Here is a 13552-nt window from a genome sequence, read left to right as displayed (position 1 = left end):
ATGTCTTTCAAAAGCATATTATTATATAATACATGGTTAAATTATCTGCATGTAAAAACTCTTAATACCTGAGAATTTGCCAATTAATAGTTAATTTTTATACTCCTTTATGTTCTGACTTTGAGAAACCTCTGATATAAAATAACTTAAACATCTCTAATAAAACTTTTACATATGTAAATATATTTTTATGTTTACCAAAATAAGATCTTCAAAATTAAAAGAATTCTCACATATTTAATTAATAGAATACAGTACATAACTTGGAGAAAATAGATTTTTAAAGAATATATATACACACACAAGAATTATAAAGGCAAAACAGAATATAAACATTATAAAAACAATGTATTGTTCTTATAAGTACAGTCAAATTTGAGGTAGATCTTAAAAATTAAATTATATCATATCTTTATTATACCCACAAAATTTTTTATTTACTATTTAACCCAAACATACATTTTTAATACACAATTTGTACCTCATTTGAGGACTATTTTTTTAATTGAAGCACCATAATCCACAAGTAAAAATTAAAGGAAAAATAAAACAAGGTATCTAAACTGTATGAGTAGGAAGTATAATGGCTCTGTGCTTTTTTATGTAGCTATTGATTTGCTATTTGTCAGAAAGATTAAATAATGTTTATAGTAATTTTGAATGTTTATTATCCTAATATTTACTTGCTTCATTTTAGCTAGTAGAATAAATTTCATTGTACAGTACAAAGCTGAGCAGAGATTTACACATGTGTTTATAGGTATAAGATAAGTGTGATCCAGTCCAAGATATTAAGAGCAGCACTGTCTTGGTATAATTCATTCAATCCTGGTATTCTCTGTTATAAATTATTATGTTATCTTAAAAAAATCCTGATTAAAAGAACCTTATTAAGCAGTTATTTGAATCCCTGATGAGCACCCTGAAAAAAACTCAGAGACATATTAGACCTGGAAATCTCGGGAAGGGAGAAATAAAGAAATGAGCACCCGTTATTTGAATGTTCCAGAGAACATTTCCTCTTTAGGGCATACATCCCCTTTCTAAATGTTCATATGACTTGAATTGGGAGACCAGTAGTCATGTGAGGAAGACACTTTCCACAGTACCCTCCACACTTGCCGAAAAATCTGGTTCCATCCTGAAAATTGGAAGAAGAAATATAGAAGAATCTTATACAAGCTAATGTCTGCATGCAAATAGCAGAAAAGGCAAATGCTTTGAATCATATGGCTAAAATCATTAGCAGAGGTTTCCTATAAGAATTGCATTTGAGGTCAAAGATCATACCCTTTTGATATTAGTTCAAACTGGTGGACATGGGAAAGTTAAAGGATATTAGATAACCTGAGATTCATTTTAGCTAATTGAATATTATATACCATACTATAATTTAGACAATTTAAATCTCAATTAAGATTTAAATCCAATCCACATATTTCAATCTCAATCCACATATTTTTCATCTAGGTCTCTATTTGCTTCAGTGAGTCTATTAAAACCTCTCCCAATTTGCTATCCAGTATTTACATAAATTTATATAATGTTCTCTTAGACCAAATAAAAGAAGGATATTGTATAAACTTGACTTTAAAGGTATATAATTCATATTCTATCCCATTTATTTCAAACATCTCGTGGAGGCATTAGAAACACACGCTGCAGAAAAGTATAGAAGGTGGTAAAATGGAGAAGAAAACTTAAAACTGGGCTGAAAGTAGTCACTAGAATTAGAAAAGAACTAAAATGGGAGATTGTTCCATAAGCAGAGCAGTTCACTGAGGAACAGGTGACAGAGGTGGGCTGAAGCGGGTTGGTCAGGACATGATAGATGCACTCTCGAGATGCCTCACATCTTTAGGTCTAAAAGTGAAGACTGAAGACATTTCTAGAACACGATGCAAAAGCAGGTTGAACTCCTATCATATCTGGAAAAGGTAATTTTTTAAAATCTAAGGGAGTAAAGATAGAGAAGAAAACTGTAGGTTCTGGGGACATTTTGAGATGGAAGAATGTTTTGAGAATGGAAGCTTTTGAAGTTATCTTTTCTTTCTAAAGCAATTTTAGCTCTGGAGAACCTGAGTACACAGAGAAGGGAATGGCAGTAAAATCTCAGAGTTGAATAATTCCCTATTCCCTCTGTTGTAGTAAGAACTCGATCTTCATTAAACTTATTGGCAAAGGAAAATATGTTTGCATTTCTGTAAGTGTGTCTGGATTTTACCAATCAGTTTCTCACCGGGCATCAGATCTCAAGAAATAGTTATGTGCAACATTTTTGATTGAGATAGAAGTTCTCAATGAAATAAATAATGAGTTAATCTTTAGAATAGAAGTTAATAAAAACACAAATCTTTTGTTAAGTAAAGCCCAATTTTATCATCTTCAGAAACAGAATGTTTTAAAGGCTATGACTATCAGAATACTAAGTTTCATTTATGAGAAATATTTATATAAATAGAAGTATAACAAAAATCACTTTTATCATAAGAAATAAAAATCATAAAACATTAGAGTATACAGGGGTTGTTGCTGGTGCTAATTTATGTGTAATATAAGTGAGAACAAATATAACCTAGATCCAGGTTTACTATGGGCAGGGCTATGTTATCTAAGACACAATAACCGTGAGTAATAGAAAGCGTTTCTTGAAGTGTACATGTTGGAACATTATACCTGCAGAAAATTAAGTGGATTCTATTTGGATAATACAACATGTGCTATAGTTAAAATAATTATATAAATAAACTATAAAAATAGTTATAATTATATATATAAATACTACATAACAGTCTATATTTTTACAAATAAAATAACAATGTTATCTAGATAAAGACAGGAAAACATGAGTACAACATAAATACATAATCCTAATTCTTGAAAAAACTGTGAAGAATATTTGTTAAATGACAAGGGTCTCCAACACCACCCCCATCACTAAAACAGTGAGGGAAGAAAACAAAACTTAACACTCATTTTGAAATATTAAAACCTGCAAACTTTCAGTAATTCAAGTATAGTAAAAAACATACCTTCTTGGAAGACCTGTATTTCAAGTCATTAGCTCCAAACTTGAGATAGACAAAACCTATACGTCCTGGCATTTGGCAATTTATGTCCAGACATCTATAGCCCATATATGGATTCATAAGTATACAAAACCTACACATGCACATTAATACAAATGAATCCCATTTCATTTCATAAATTGATGTTGTGCTCCATTATATATAATCTACCCATTATATGCAATAACTCTTTAGTCATCAATTTCATACAAGTTTACATTTAAGGTAGAGAGCCTTTAATGGTAGTTCACAGCACAGAAGTATTTCAAACAGGCTTTTTGATCCTGCAGGACTTACCTCTGATCTTCGTATGCTGACAGAGGTATAACTCCCCTGAGCAAGCCACTTTGCTGTGCTGGATATCTTCATCCCAGTTCCTGCTAAATTAATGCTAAACTGTCCCTGGATTGTAAATAAAACAAACAAAACTAGATGGAATTTATAAATATTTAAGAATGCTCTTGGCTAACAACATCTGAATAGGAATTATATAAGGATGGACTCAAAATACTCTTCAAGGGTCTTTCATAAAATGAAAGAATATCGATATAACCTTACTGTAAAGAAAATGAACCGGTTAAGGACTTTGAAAATTGATTACAAATAAGTCTTCTCAATTGCAAGTGACAACTGAATTAATACTATATAATGCTGTTTGTGGAGAAGTAACTCTGCCCAACTCCAGGACTCTATGATTTGACAACTAGAGCTAATGGTCCTGTAGAAATTAGTAAATCCTGACAGAAATAGCGTTCATGGGGACCAATATTTGCTGCACTTTAACATTTCTACACTTTCTATTTTTGACCCTTCATTGCTAACTTCTATGATGTTTCACCTATTTGACGTGTTTTCCAGAATCTCTGTTATTGCCCCATTCCTTTTGTGATAAGAATATTACTTCTTAACTCACCACACAAAACTATCTAACATAATATTATTGTCCTGGCAATTATATCTATTTTAAACACCAAAAACGGTGTTTAGATGTGTGATGCCACATGGTTTACACACATTATGGTGTGTGGGTCCCCTATGAGCTTTATGATCTAATTCTTTCCAAGTACAGGATCATTTTTATGTCAAAATATTTCAGACTGTCTTTGTTAACTATTAAATTGCAATGTTAACTGAGAAAATGTGTGATTAAAATAGGTAACACTTGTGTCATATTTATATAATTTTATAGTACAGATTTAAGCATTGAAAAGTAGAACTATAAACAAGTTCAGTCTACTGACAATGTTCAGTATGCATATAGATTCAGAACAATATTAAGACATTCTTCAATAAATAAACATACGTGTGCATGTGTCTTTGTAGTAGACTAATTTATAATCCTTTGGGTATATACCCAGTAGTGGGATGGCTGGGTCATATGGTACATCTAGTTCTAGATCCATGAGGAATTGCCATACTGTTTTCCATAATGGTTGAACTAGTTTACAATCCCACCAACAGTGTAAAAGTGTTCCTATTTCTCCACATCCTCTCCAACACCTGTTGTTTCCTGATTTTTTAATGATTGCCATTCTAACTGGTGTGAGATGGTATCTCATTGTGGTTTTGATTTGCATTTCTCTGATGGCGAGTGATGATGAGCATTTTTTCATGTGTCTGTTGACTGTATGAATGTCTTCTTTTGAGAAATGTCTGTTCATATCCTTTCCCCACTTTTTGATGGGGTTGTTTGTTTTTTTCTTGTATATTTGTTTGAGTTCTTTGTAGATTCTGGATATTAGCCCTTTGTCAGATGAGTAGATTGCAAAAATTTTCTCCCATTCTGTAGGTTGCCTGTGCACTCTGATGGTAGTTTCTTTTGCTGTGCAGAAGCTCTTTAGTTTAATTAGATCCCATTTGTCAATTTTGGCTTTTGCTGCCGTTGCTTTTGGTGTTTTAGACATGAAGTCCTTGCCCATGCCTATGTCCTGAATGGTACTACCTAGATTTTCTTCTAGGGTTTTTATGGCATTAGGTCTAACATTTAAGTCTCTAATCCATCTTGAATTAATCTTCGTATAAGGAGTAAGGAAAGGATCCAGTTTCAGCTTTCTACTTATGGCTAGCCAATTTTCCCAGCACCATTTATTAAATAGTATTCACAATAGCAAAGACTTGGAATCAACCCAAATGTCCATCTGGGACAGACTGGATTAAGAAAATGTGGCACATATACACCATGCAATACTATGCAGTCATAAAAAAGGATGAGTTTGCGTCCTTTGTAGGGACATGAATGCAGCTGGAAACCATCATTCTTAGCAAACTATCACAAGAAGAGAAAACCAAACACCGCATGTTCTCACTCATAGGTGGGAACTGAACAATGAGATCACTTGGACTCGGGAAGGGGAACATCACACACTGGGGCCTATGATGGGGAGGGGGGAGGGGGGAGGGATTGCATTAGGGAGTTATACATGATATAAATGATGAATTGATGGGTGCTGACGAGTTGATGGGTGCTGACGAGTTGATGGGTGCAGCACACCAACATGGCACAAATATACATATGTAACAAACCTGCACGTTATGCACATGTACCCTAGAACTTAAAGTATAAAAAAAAAAAAAAAAGCCAAAAAAAAATAAATAAATAACTCCAGAGTAATCTGTGACAAATCACTTACATGTGAAGAGGCTGTTGAGTGCCCACAAAAGCCAAACTCTGGCTCTCTGATGGGTAAACACATTTTCATATAGCCTGTGGCTTTCACCATAGAACACCAGCAGGCAAGGCATTACCACACACATTTTAGGTCCCTGGACAGAGGTGCCACTTAAGGAATTACGAATGTGCTACCCTAAGTTATACCAGTGCAAGGTGATGGATAAGATGGAGGTGGGCCTCAAATCCATCTGTGTATCAGAACCACTTGGGACTTTGCAAAAATGCAGATTTCCAGTCTCTTCCCAGAGACACTAAATCAGAGTATGTATCTGGGCCGGGGTCTGGTAGTACTTTTGAAAATCTATAAGCGGGCCGGGTGCGGTGGCTCAAGCCTGTAATCCCAGCACTTTGGGAGGCCGAGACGGGCGGATCACGAGGTCAGGAGATCGAGACCATCCTGGCGAACATGGTGAAACCTCGTCTCTACTAAAAAATACAAAAAACTAGCCGGGCGAGGTGGCGGGCGCCTGTAGTCCCAGCTACTCGGGAGGCTGAGGTGGGAGAATGGCGTAAACCCGGGAGGCGGAGCTTGCAGTGAGCTGAGATCCGGCCACTGCACTCCAGCCTGGGCGACAGAGCGAGACTCCGTCTCAAAAAAAAAAAAAAAGAAAAGAAAAGAAACTCTATAAGCTGATTGCCCTACACTGTTCCTTGGGTTTGTATTTGGGAACCACCGACCAGCTAACTGTTTTAGGTATAGTAACTTCCCAGAAAATATATTGGTTTCATCTAGAACTCTAGATATAAGCCTAATAAATATTTCTAAGAAGAAAAAAAAAAAAAAAAAGACATTCTTCAATTACATCACAATATCTCAATGGCTTAAGATTCATGAATCTTTAGCAAGACTGACAAAACACTGGATTTTATATTATATGAATGAAAATATTATCTTGTCATAAAAGCAAAGTCTAAATAAACTCTATATATAATGTGAATTATTAATATTGCTAAAACAATTAGATATCAATTTAGTCATTAACTTGGATTTCTTAGCAATCTTATATTGTATATTTCTCATTTAAAAACAAATAAAGATCAAATATTTGTATAAAACAATGATAATAAATGGAGAATTTTCCATTGCAGAAATAATTAGTTTTAGATAAATTTCAAAGACAATTTATCACATACAACATCACTTGGTTATGAAATTTAGAATATGAACTCTATGTCAGCTTCATTGCTGTATTCCCAGAGCACAGAACAGGGCCTAAGTTCTCAATAAGTGTTTTCAAATGGATGAATTAAGTGCAGCTTTAAAAACATTAAATAGTAGTATTATAAAAGTAAATACACAAATACATATATAAAACTCTTCAGACTCTATGATAATGAATGACACTAAAACTAGACAAAGTGGTATTTTATGTTCACAAATATTTGAATAAAAAGAATTGATTCTTAGGATATATTATTCCATTTGATACTTAATCAACCTGATACAGGTTTTTTGCACTGTATACCTCCAATCTCACATTTCTTCTCAGATAGGCTTTTCACCAAATAAAGTTATTAAAAAATGAAAATATATTCTATCATGTAAATTTCCTGTAACCAGATCCTCCTTGAGTGCCCGGATTGGGCCATGCAACCTAAAACCGTTTTTCCATTCTTCCATTTGTTCTCTACCTCCCTGATCAATATGCCTTAAAAATATTCAAATGTATATACACTGGAAGTAAAAGGAATGAATCTGATGGACTACTAACAGCCTTAGGTGGTCATCAACACAATTAGTTGAGTCTAGAACTATTGATTGTTCCATTTCTCTGGACTAATTTTCATGAGCTTTATTTCTGTTCTTAGTCCTTACTTAAAAAACTACATAATACGATCTCAAAAAAAAAAATGGTAAAACAATTATCTGAAATTTGGTATGATGTTGACGGAGCTGAAAATACATCTCACTCATTTGTTCAAAATTAACTGACTGGCAGAGATGGTGTCAAGTACCATGAGATCAGACAGATCTCACTCTAAATCTGTCAAGTGAAATAGCATATGTACCTAAAAAAAGTAATTCAACGAGAGAGCTATAAGTGCCATAAAAAGGTACTTATACATTCCTATAGGATTTTAGAAGTAATAAATAAGTGAATAAATGTGTTAATTCCAATACTTCATTTAAGATTAAAATTTAAACCTCAAACCTAATCTTTAACCTAAAAATTGTTCAACATATGAGGTCTCTCTCTCTCTCTCTCTCTCTCTCTCTCTCTCTCTCTCTCTCTCACTGTCTCTCGCTCCATACATGCATATGTAGTATGAAATGTCAGGAGAGTAGATACGCAGTATGAAACTTATCTCCTCTTCTACTCTCCTGACATTTTGAAGAAGCAGTCACTACACAAATTAAAATTTCAGTAGCCAAATCACAAATGGAAGGTAATATGATTCAGAAGACCTAGGAATTCAATAAATTGGAAGGTTTATTCTTGAGTAACTGGCTGTGTCAAAGAAAAAGGTAGGTATGGGTATAAGATAGAGAAGAAACATATAGATAGATGCAAGTTTTAACGTTTCACTTCTTGGATTGACTGGTTGGTTCATGTGTGCTCATTAAATAATTATGTTTTACAATTTTTAAATGTACTGTACACATTTTATTATGTATATACTCTATAGATCTAATATAATACCAATACAAATTTTCCATCCAGAATCTCTGTAGATACAGAGAGTTGATTCTAAAATTTATAAAGAAAGGCTATGGATATAAATAGTCGAGATAAGCTTACAAAAAAGAATGGAGCTGGAGGACCCGTACTACTTTAACACTTATCATAAAGCTATCCTAATCAAGACATATGGTGTTGGTGAAGACAGACACACGTAAATCAAAGGAAAAAAAGACCCACATAAATATGGCCAGTACTTTTGACAAAGGTAGAAAGGCAAATAAGTGGAGAAAACATTGTCTTTTCAACATGTGGTGTTAGAAAAATTGGGTATCTATATGTTTTGGACTCAGATGAAAAATTACGTCTATAAATCCCCCAGACTTAGTACAAAATTTTTTTTTTTTTTTTTTTTTTTTTTTGAGGCGGAGTCTCGCTCTGTCGCCCGGACTGGAGTGCAGTGGCCAGATCTCAGCTCACTGCAAGCTCCGCCTCCCTGGGTTTACGCCATTCTCCTGCCTCAGCCTCCCGAGTAGCTGGGACCACAGGCGCCCGCCACCTCGCCCGGCTAGTTTTTGTATTTTTAGTAGAGACGGGGTTTCACCATGTTAGCCAGGATGGTCTCGATCTCCTGACCTCGTGATCCGCCCGTCTCGGCCTCCCAAAGTGCTGGGATTACAGGCTTGAGCCACCGCGCCCGGCCCAAAATTTAATTCAAAATAAATTGTAGGTCTAGGTGTAAAGCATAAAACTATAAAAAGTTTTTGAAGAAAACTTCCAAAAGGAGAAAAATCTCAGTAATTTGAGTTTATTTAATGATTTCTCAGAAATGAGTCTAAATGTACAGTCCATAAAAGAAAAATTTGACTTTATTAAAATTGAAAATTGCTTGGTGAGAGATACTTAAAAGAAAGAAAAGACAACGTTTGGACTAGAATGCCGTATCCAACAAAAGACTTGTATCCAGAACATACAAAGAAACTCAACAGTAAGGAAACCAACATCTCAGGTTTTAAAATGAGTAAGACTTGAAAATGCATATCACCAGCTGGGTGCGGTGGCTCACACCTGTAATCCCTGCATTTTGTGAGGCCAAGGTAGGTGTATCACCTGAGGTCAGGGTTCAAGACCAGCCTGGCCAACAGGGTGAAACCCTGTCTCCACTAAAAATATAAAAATTAGCCAGGCGTGGTGGCAGTCGCTTGTAATCCTAGCCACTCAGGAAACTGAGGGAGGAGAATTTCTTGAACCTGCGAGGCAGAGGTTGCAGTGAGCTGATATTGTGCTGCTGCACACCTGCCTGGGTGACAGAGCATGATTCTGTCTCAAAAAAAATAAAAATAAATAAATAAATACTTAAAAATGAGCATAAAAAGACAAAGGACATAAAGAGAGAGCAGGGGTAGCAATGTTGATAAACGACAAAGGAGAATTTGAGTCCCCAATCATGAAACCGTGACAAGGAAGTGCTGAAAGTAATAATCCACAAAGAAGACATAACACATAATAAATATTATGTATCAAATCATACAACAACTTTTATGAAGCAAAATCTATGAGATATGCATGGAGACACAGATAAGGGAGGAGACCACCCCTCATATTGTCTTGTGCCCAATTTCTGCCTCCAAAGAAAGAAGAAGTAAAAACTAAAAGGCAGAAATGAAATCCACAGGCAGACAGCCCGGCACCACACCCTGGCCTGGTAGTTAAAGATCGACTCCTGCCCTAATCGGTTATGTTATCTATAGATTACAGACATTGTAGAGAAAAGCACTGTGAAAATCCCTATCCTGTCTTGTTCCAATCTAATTACCATTGCATGCAGTCCCCAGTCACATACCCCCTGCTTGCTCAATCAATCACGACCCTCTCACGTGGACCCCCTTAGAGTTGCCAGCCCTTAAACCGGACAGGAATGGCTCACTTGGGGAGCTCAGCTCTTGAGACAGGAGTCTTGCCAATGCTCCCAGTCGAATAAACCTCTTCCTTCTTTAATCCAGTGTCTGAGGAGTTTTGTCTGCGGCTTGTCCTGCTACACAGACACACCCTAATAATAGGAAAAATCAATATACCACTTCCAGTAACAAGAGAGATCAAGTGAACAAAAGGACATGATTTAAACAATGTAATTGAAAGGGTAGATCTTATGGATATATATTAAACTCTACAACTTGCTAATAATGAATACACATTCCAAATATCTAACAACTGACTTTTAACATTCAAACTGGATGCTGGCCATAACCCACTGACATTAGCCAAATATGATTTTTCTCCTACTTTTATGTAATTACCAACCAGTTAAAGAGATCCACATTACTTTGGTTTTTAAAAGTTTTTGTGGCTTTGCAAAAAGTACAAAACATTTACTTTACTTTTGACATATGCATTCTAAAGTCACACCACACTCCTTAATTTCATCTCATATTGCAATGTGGCAAAGTTTATTTTCCCTAAAAAGCGCCATATGTGTCCATGCTCATTTTAGCATTTCTATCCCAGATTATCCTGTCACATGCAAACACAGAGGATGTGGGTTTGATGAATCCCAAACAACAGTATAAGTTCTGTGACATCAAACATCTGGAGAGTATTCATGCAGATGCTGTGTAACATAACACAGAATCTAGTTTATATATTGACAGAACATCTCCAAAAATATTGGGCAGTTTGTATTTTTGGTAACAGTAGCCTCAAGCAGAGAAATACAGGCTGAATATAGAAGGGCACAGTTCCTTTTGACAGCATGTGTCTATGCCCAATAACATCTAATTTTGGAAATGGAGCATTTCTGAAATTTGCGTTTCAGAAATGCCTAGAAAACCATGCAAGGGAGACATCTCGCCCCAGTGGGCAGGAAAAGCATTTTATTACTGGTTCTGCCTATGACTTTCTTAAGGATCTTGGACAGACTGTTAACATGGAACGTCTGTTTCTTCAGTTATAAACTGGGTAATCTCAGTTTACAGCTATATAACTTTTTCAAGATCTTATAGGGAAAAAAGGATTACAGAGAAATTGGAGAAACGGAGTTAGAAAGAAATGGAAATAGCTATCTTATTATTTAAAAACCTGATTGTGCAAATATCTCATTCAAATTTCATGTACATGAAGAAATATTTTATTTGTAATAATTGGGTTTCTGTTCAGATATTTCCTATAAGGAAAGTTCATTAATAAAATAAAATAAAATTTGATTCCATTTGACAGTTATATGATTTACTTGTATATGCATCTCCTGTTATTTTCTTGATGTCTCATTGACCAGACCTTTCCCAATTCAACGTGTAATGACAAGGACCAGATTTCCAGAACTGGGTGACCTTTCCAAAGTAACAACATTTGTTAGGCCTTGTATTAGCAGACTAGGTTCCATTGTTAATTTACTTATCTCTGATTACATCAAATCTATGACCAGAAGGCATAGCTTAAAAGGAGGATGGGTTGTTGGACAAGTTGACCAGTCTTGAGATAGGTTAACCATTGTAGAATGTATAATCTCCATTTAAGAGGGTTGGAATGGATGTGTCACCAACAAAAGACATCCACATATCAAGGAAAAAACTGTTTAGAATGTTAAAAGTTTTAGATTACACATCCTTGACTTAAGAACAGGTATAAAAAGAGACAGTGCAGGACTTCAGGAGAGGAGGGGCTCAGCAGGGAAAGGACAGTCCTGGGAAGGGAACTGAATGGGAAGTAGTAGGTCAGAGTCACCATGTCAGAGATGGGTATTCATCACCAACATGGCTGAAATAGGGAATTGGAAAGAAGAATGGACATAAATAGAGCTAGCCAGCCTCAAAGATTGAATGAGAACATAGGATTCCTCTGCAAAGTTGCCTGCCTTTAAAAATACAATCATGTGAGGAAGCACTTCTAGAATGGTGATGTGAGGAGCCCATGGACACTCTCTCCAGTGAACAAACACCACTGGTGAAAATTATAACTATAACCACCACTTAAAGTCTCTGAAATTTGTTCTATGTTTATATGGAAAAGGGAGAAACATTTATTCAAGAAAATGTATTAAATCTAGGTAAGAACAGTGAGAATCTGTGGCATCTGAAGCATGGCTCACCCTCTTTTCCTCCCACCTCAGCAAGATGATCGTTCTAATCATGGTGAATGCAGTTAAGGATATAGGACTCCATTCTCCCCCAGCTCCCTGTTAAGGCTATGGTTTCTCTTTGAGAGGGGCAGGCCACCAGCATTTCTTATTCCACCCAGCTCTGTACTGCAGAAGTTGAATTATAGGCAAGAGTAGCTGAGAGTCTGAAGCTCCCTTCTTCCACCCAGTCCCTACTCACAGAGCAGTCAGTCCACCCCAGGCATGGTAGATCAAGCACACTAGGCCTCAAATGTCCCCACAAAAAATCATTGGTAAGGCAGACACGCCATGCTGAAAAGGTCAAAAGTCAAGAAGACCAGGGATTACTGCCATGACTCAGCACTCCATTTATACAGCAGGGGTGTTACTCTGAGGAATGGATCACTGTCCCTGTCCCCAGATACACAGTATTGCAGAGCTTCTTCCCAGGGAGAGAATCAAGTTGTAAAAATAGGAAATTCACTAGCTTTTCCTATTGTGACTGAGCTTATTTGGAATAGAACCTGGAGAAGTTCAAGTCTAAGTACTCTACGGAAAAGAAGATTTTAGTGGTGTGTTGTTAAGAGGAGGGTAGTAGCTCAATGAAGGCAAATGGTAGATAAGATTGAAGTTTAACAGAGAGAACCAAAGAATGAGGCAGCTAACAAAGGCTCTTCTTGGGGACTTTCCTGATCTCAGAGACAGACTATAAGACTAATTGAGGCCATGGGGTCTCAATTTAATTGGATCAGTTTATGGAGTTATTTGTGTCCCCAAAATATTGTTGAAAGAATAGGGAAATTGTCTAGCAATGAGCGGAGCTCTTGCTAAGCACCCTATCAGTAGAGACAGACCACGGATAAACTCAAAATAGTTTCAGGGAATGAGAACTGAAGAAAGCCCAGCTAAGACCATTGTTATCCCTGAAGGAGAGGAGTATCACGGTCACTGTGCATGCCCAAGACTGTGCCCACTGAGGAGCAACATCAAAGGCTGCACACTACAAGAGAAATAGAATTCACTGATAATTATGTAGATAATTATAAAATATGGTATAATTGCTTATGTCTTCACTTTCCTCATTTTAACTGATTTAAAG

General features: G+C 36.0%; 1 protein-coding gene across 1 annotated transcript in view; it reads right to left on the bottom strand.

The window, feature by feature from the left end:
* Positions 1–1051: 1051 nt before the first annotated feature.
* The window catches only part of ADAMTS20 (ADAM metallopeptidase with thrombospondin type 1 motif 20), a 218081-nt gene continuing 205580 nt past the window's right edge, over positions 1052–13552 (bottom strand). The window contains exons 38-39 of the mRNA XM_010382396.2: positions 3366–3470; positions 1052–1141 (exon numbers count right to left, since the gene is read on the bottom strand). Of these exons, the coding sequence (XP_010380698.2) occupies positions 1052–1141; positions 3366–3470 (195 nt within the window). The remainder of the gene's footprint in view (positions 1142–3365; positions 3471–13552) is intronic.

Source organism: Rhinopithecus roxellana, chromosome 10 (genome assembly GCF_007565055.1).
Source record: "Rhinopithecus roxellana isolate Shanxi Qingling chromosome 10, ASM756505v1, whole genome shotgun sequence".
NCBI classification, from domain to species: domain Eukaryota; kingdom Metazoa; phylum Chordata; class Mammalia; order Primates; family Cercopithecidae; genus Rhinopithecus; species Rhinopithecus roxellana.
The sequence above is the reverse complement of the archived record's forward strand: the minus strand, read 5'-3'. Positions and strand labels throughout refer to the sequence as shown.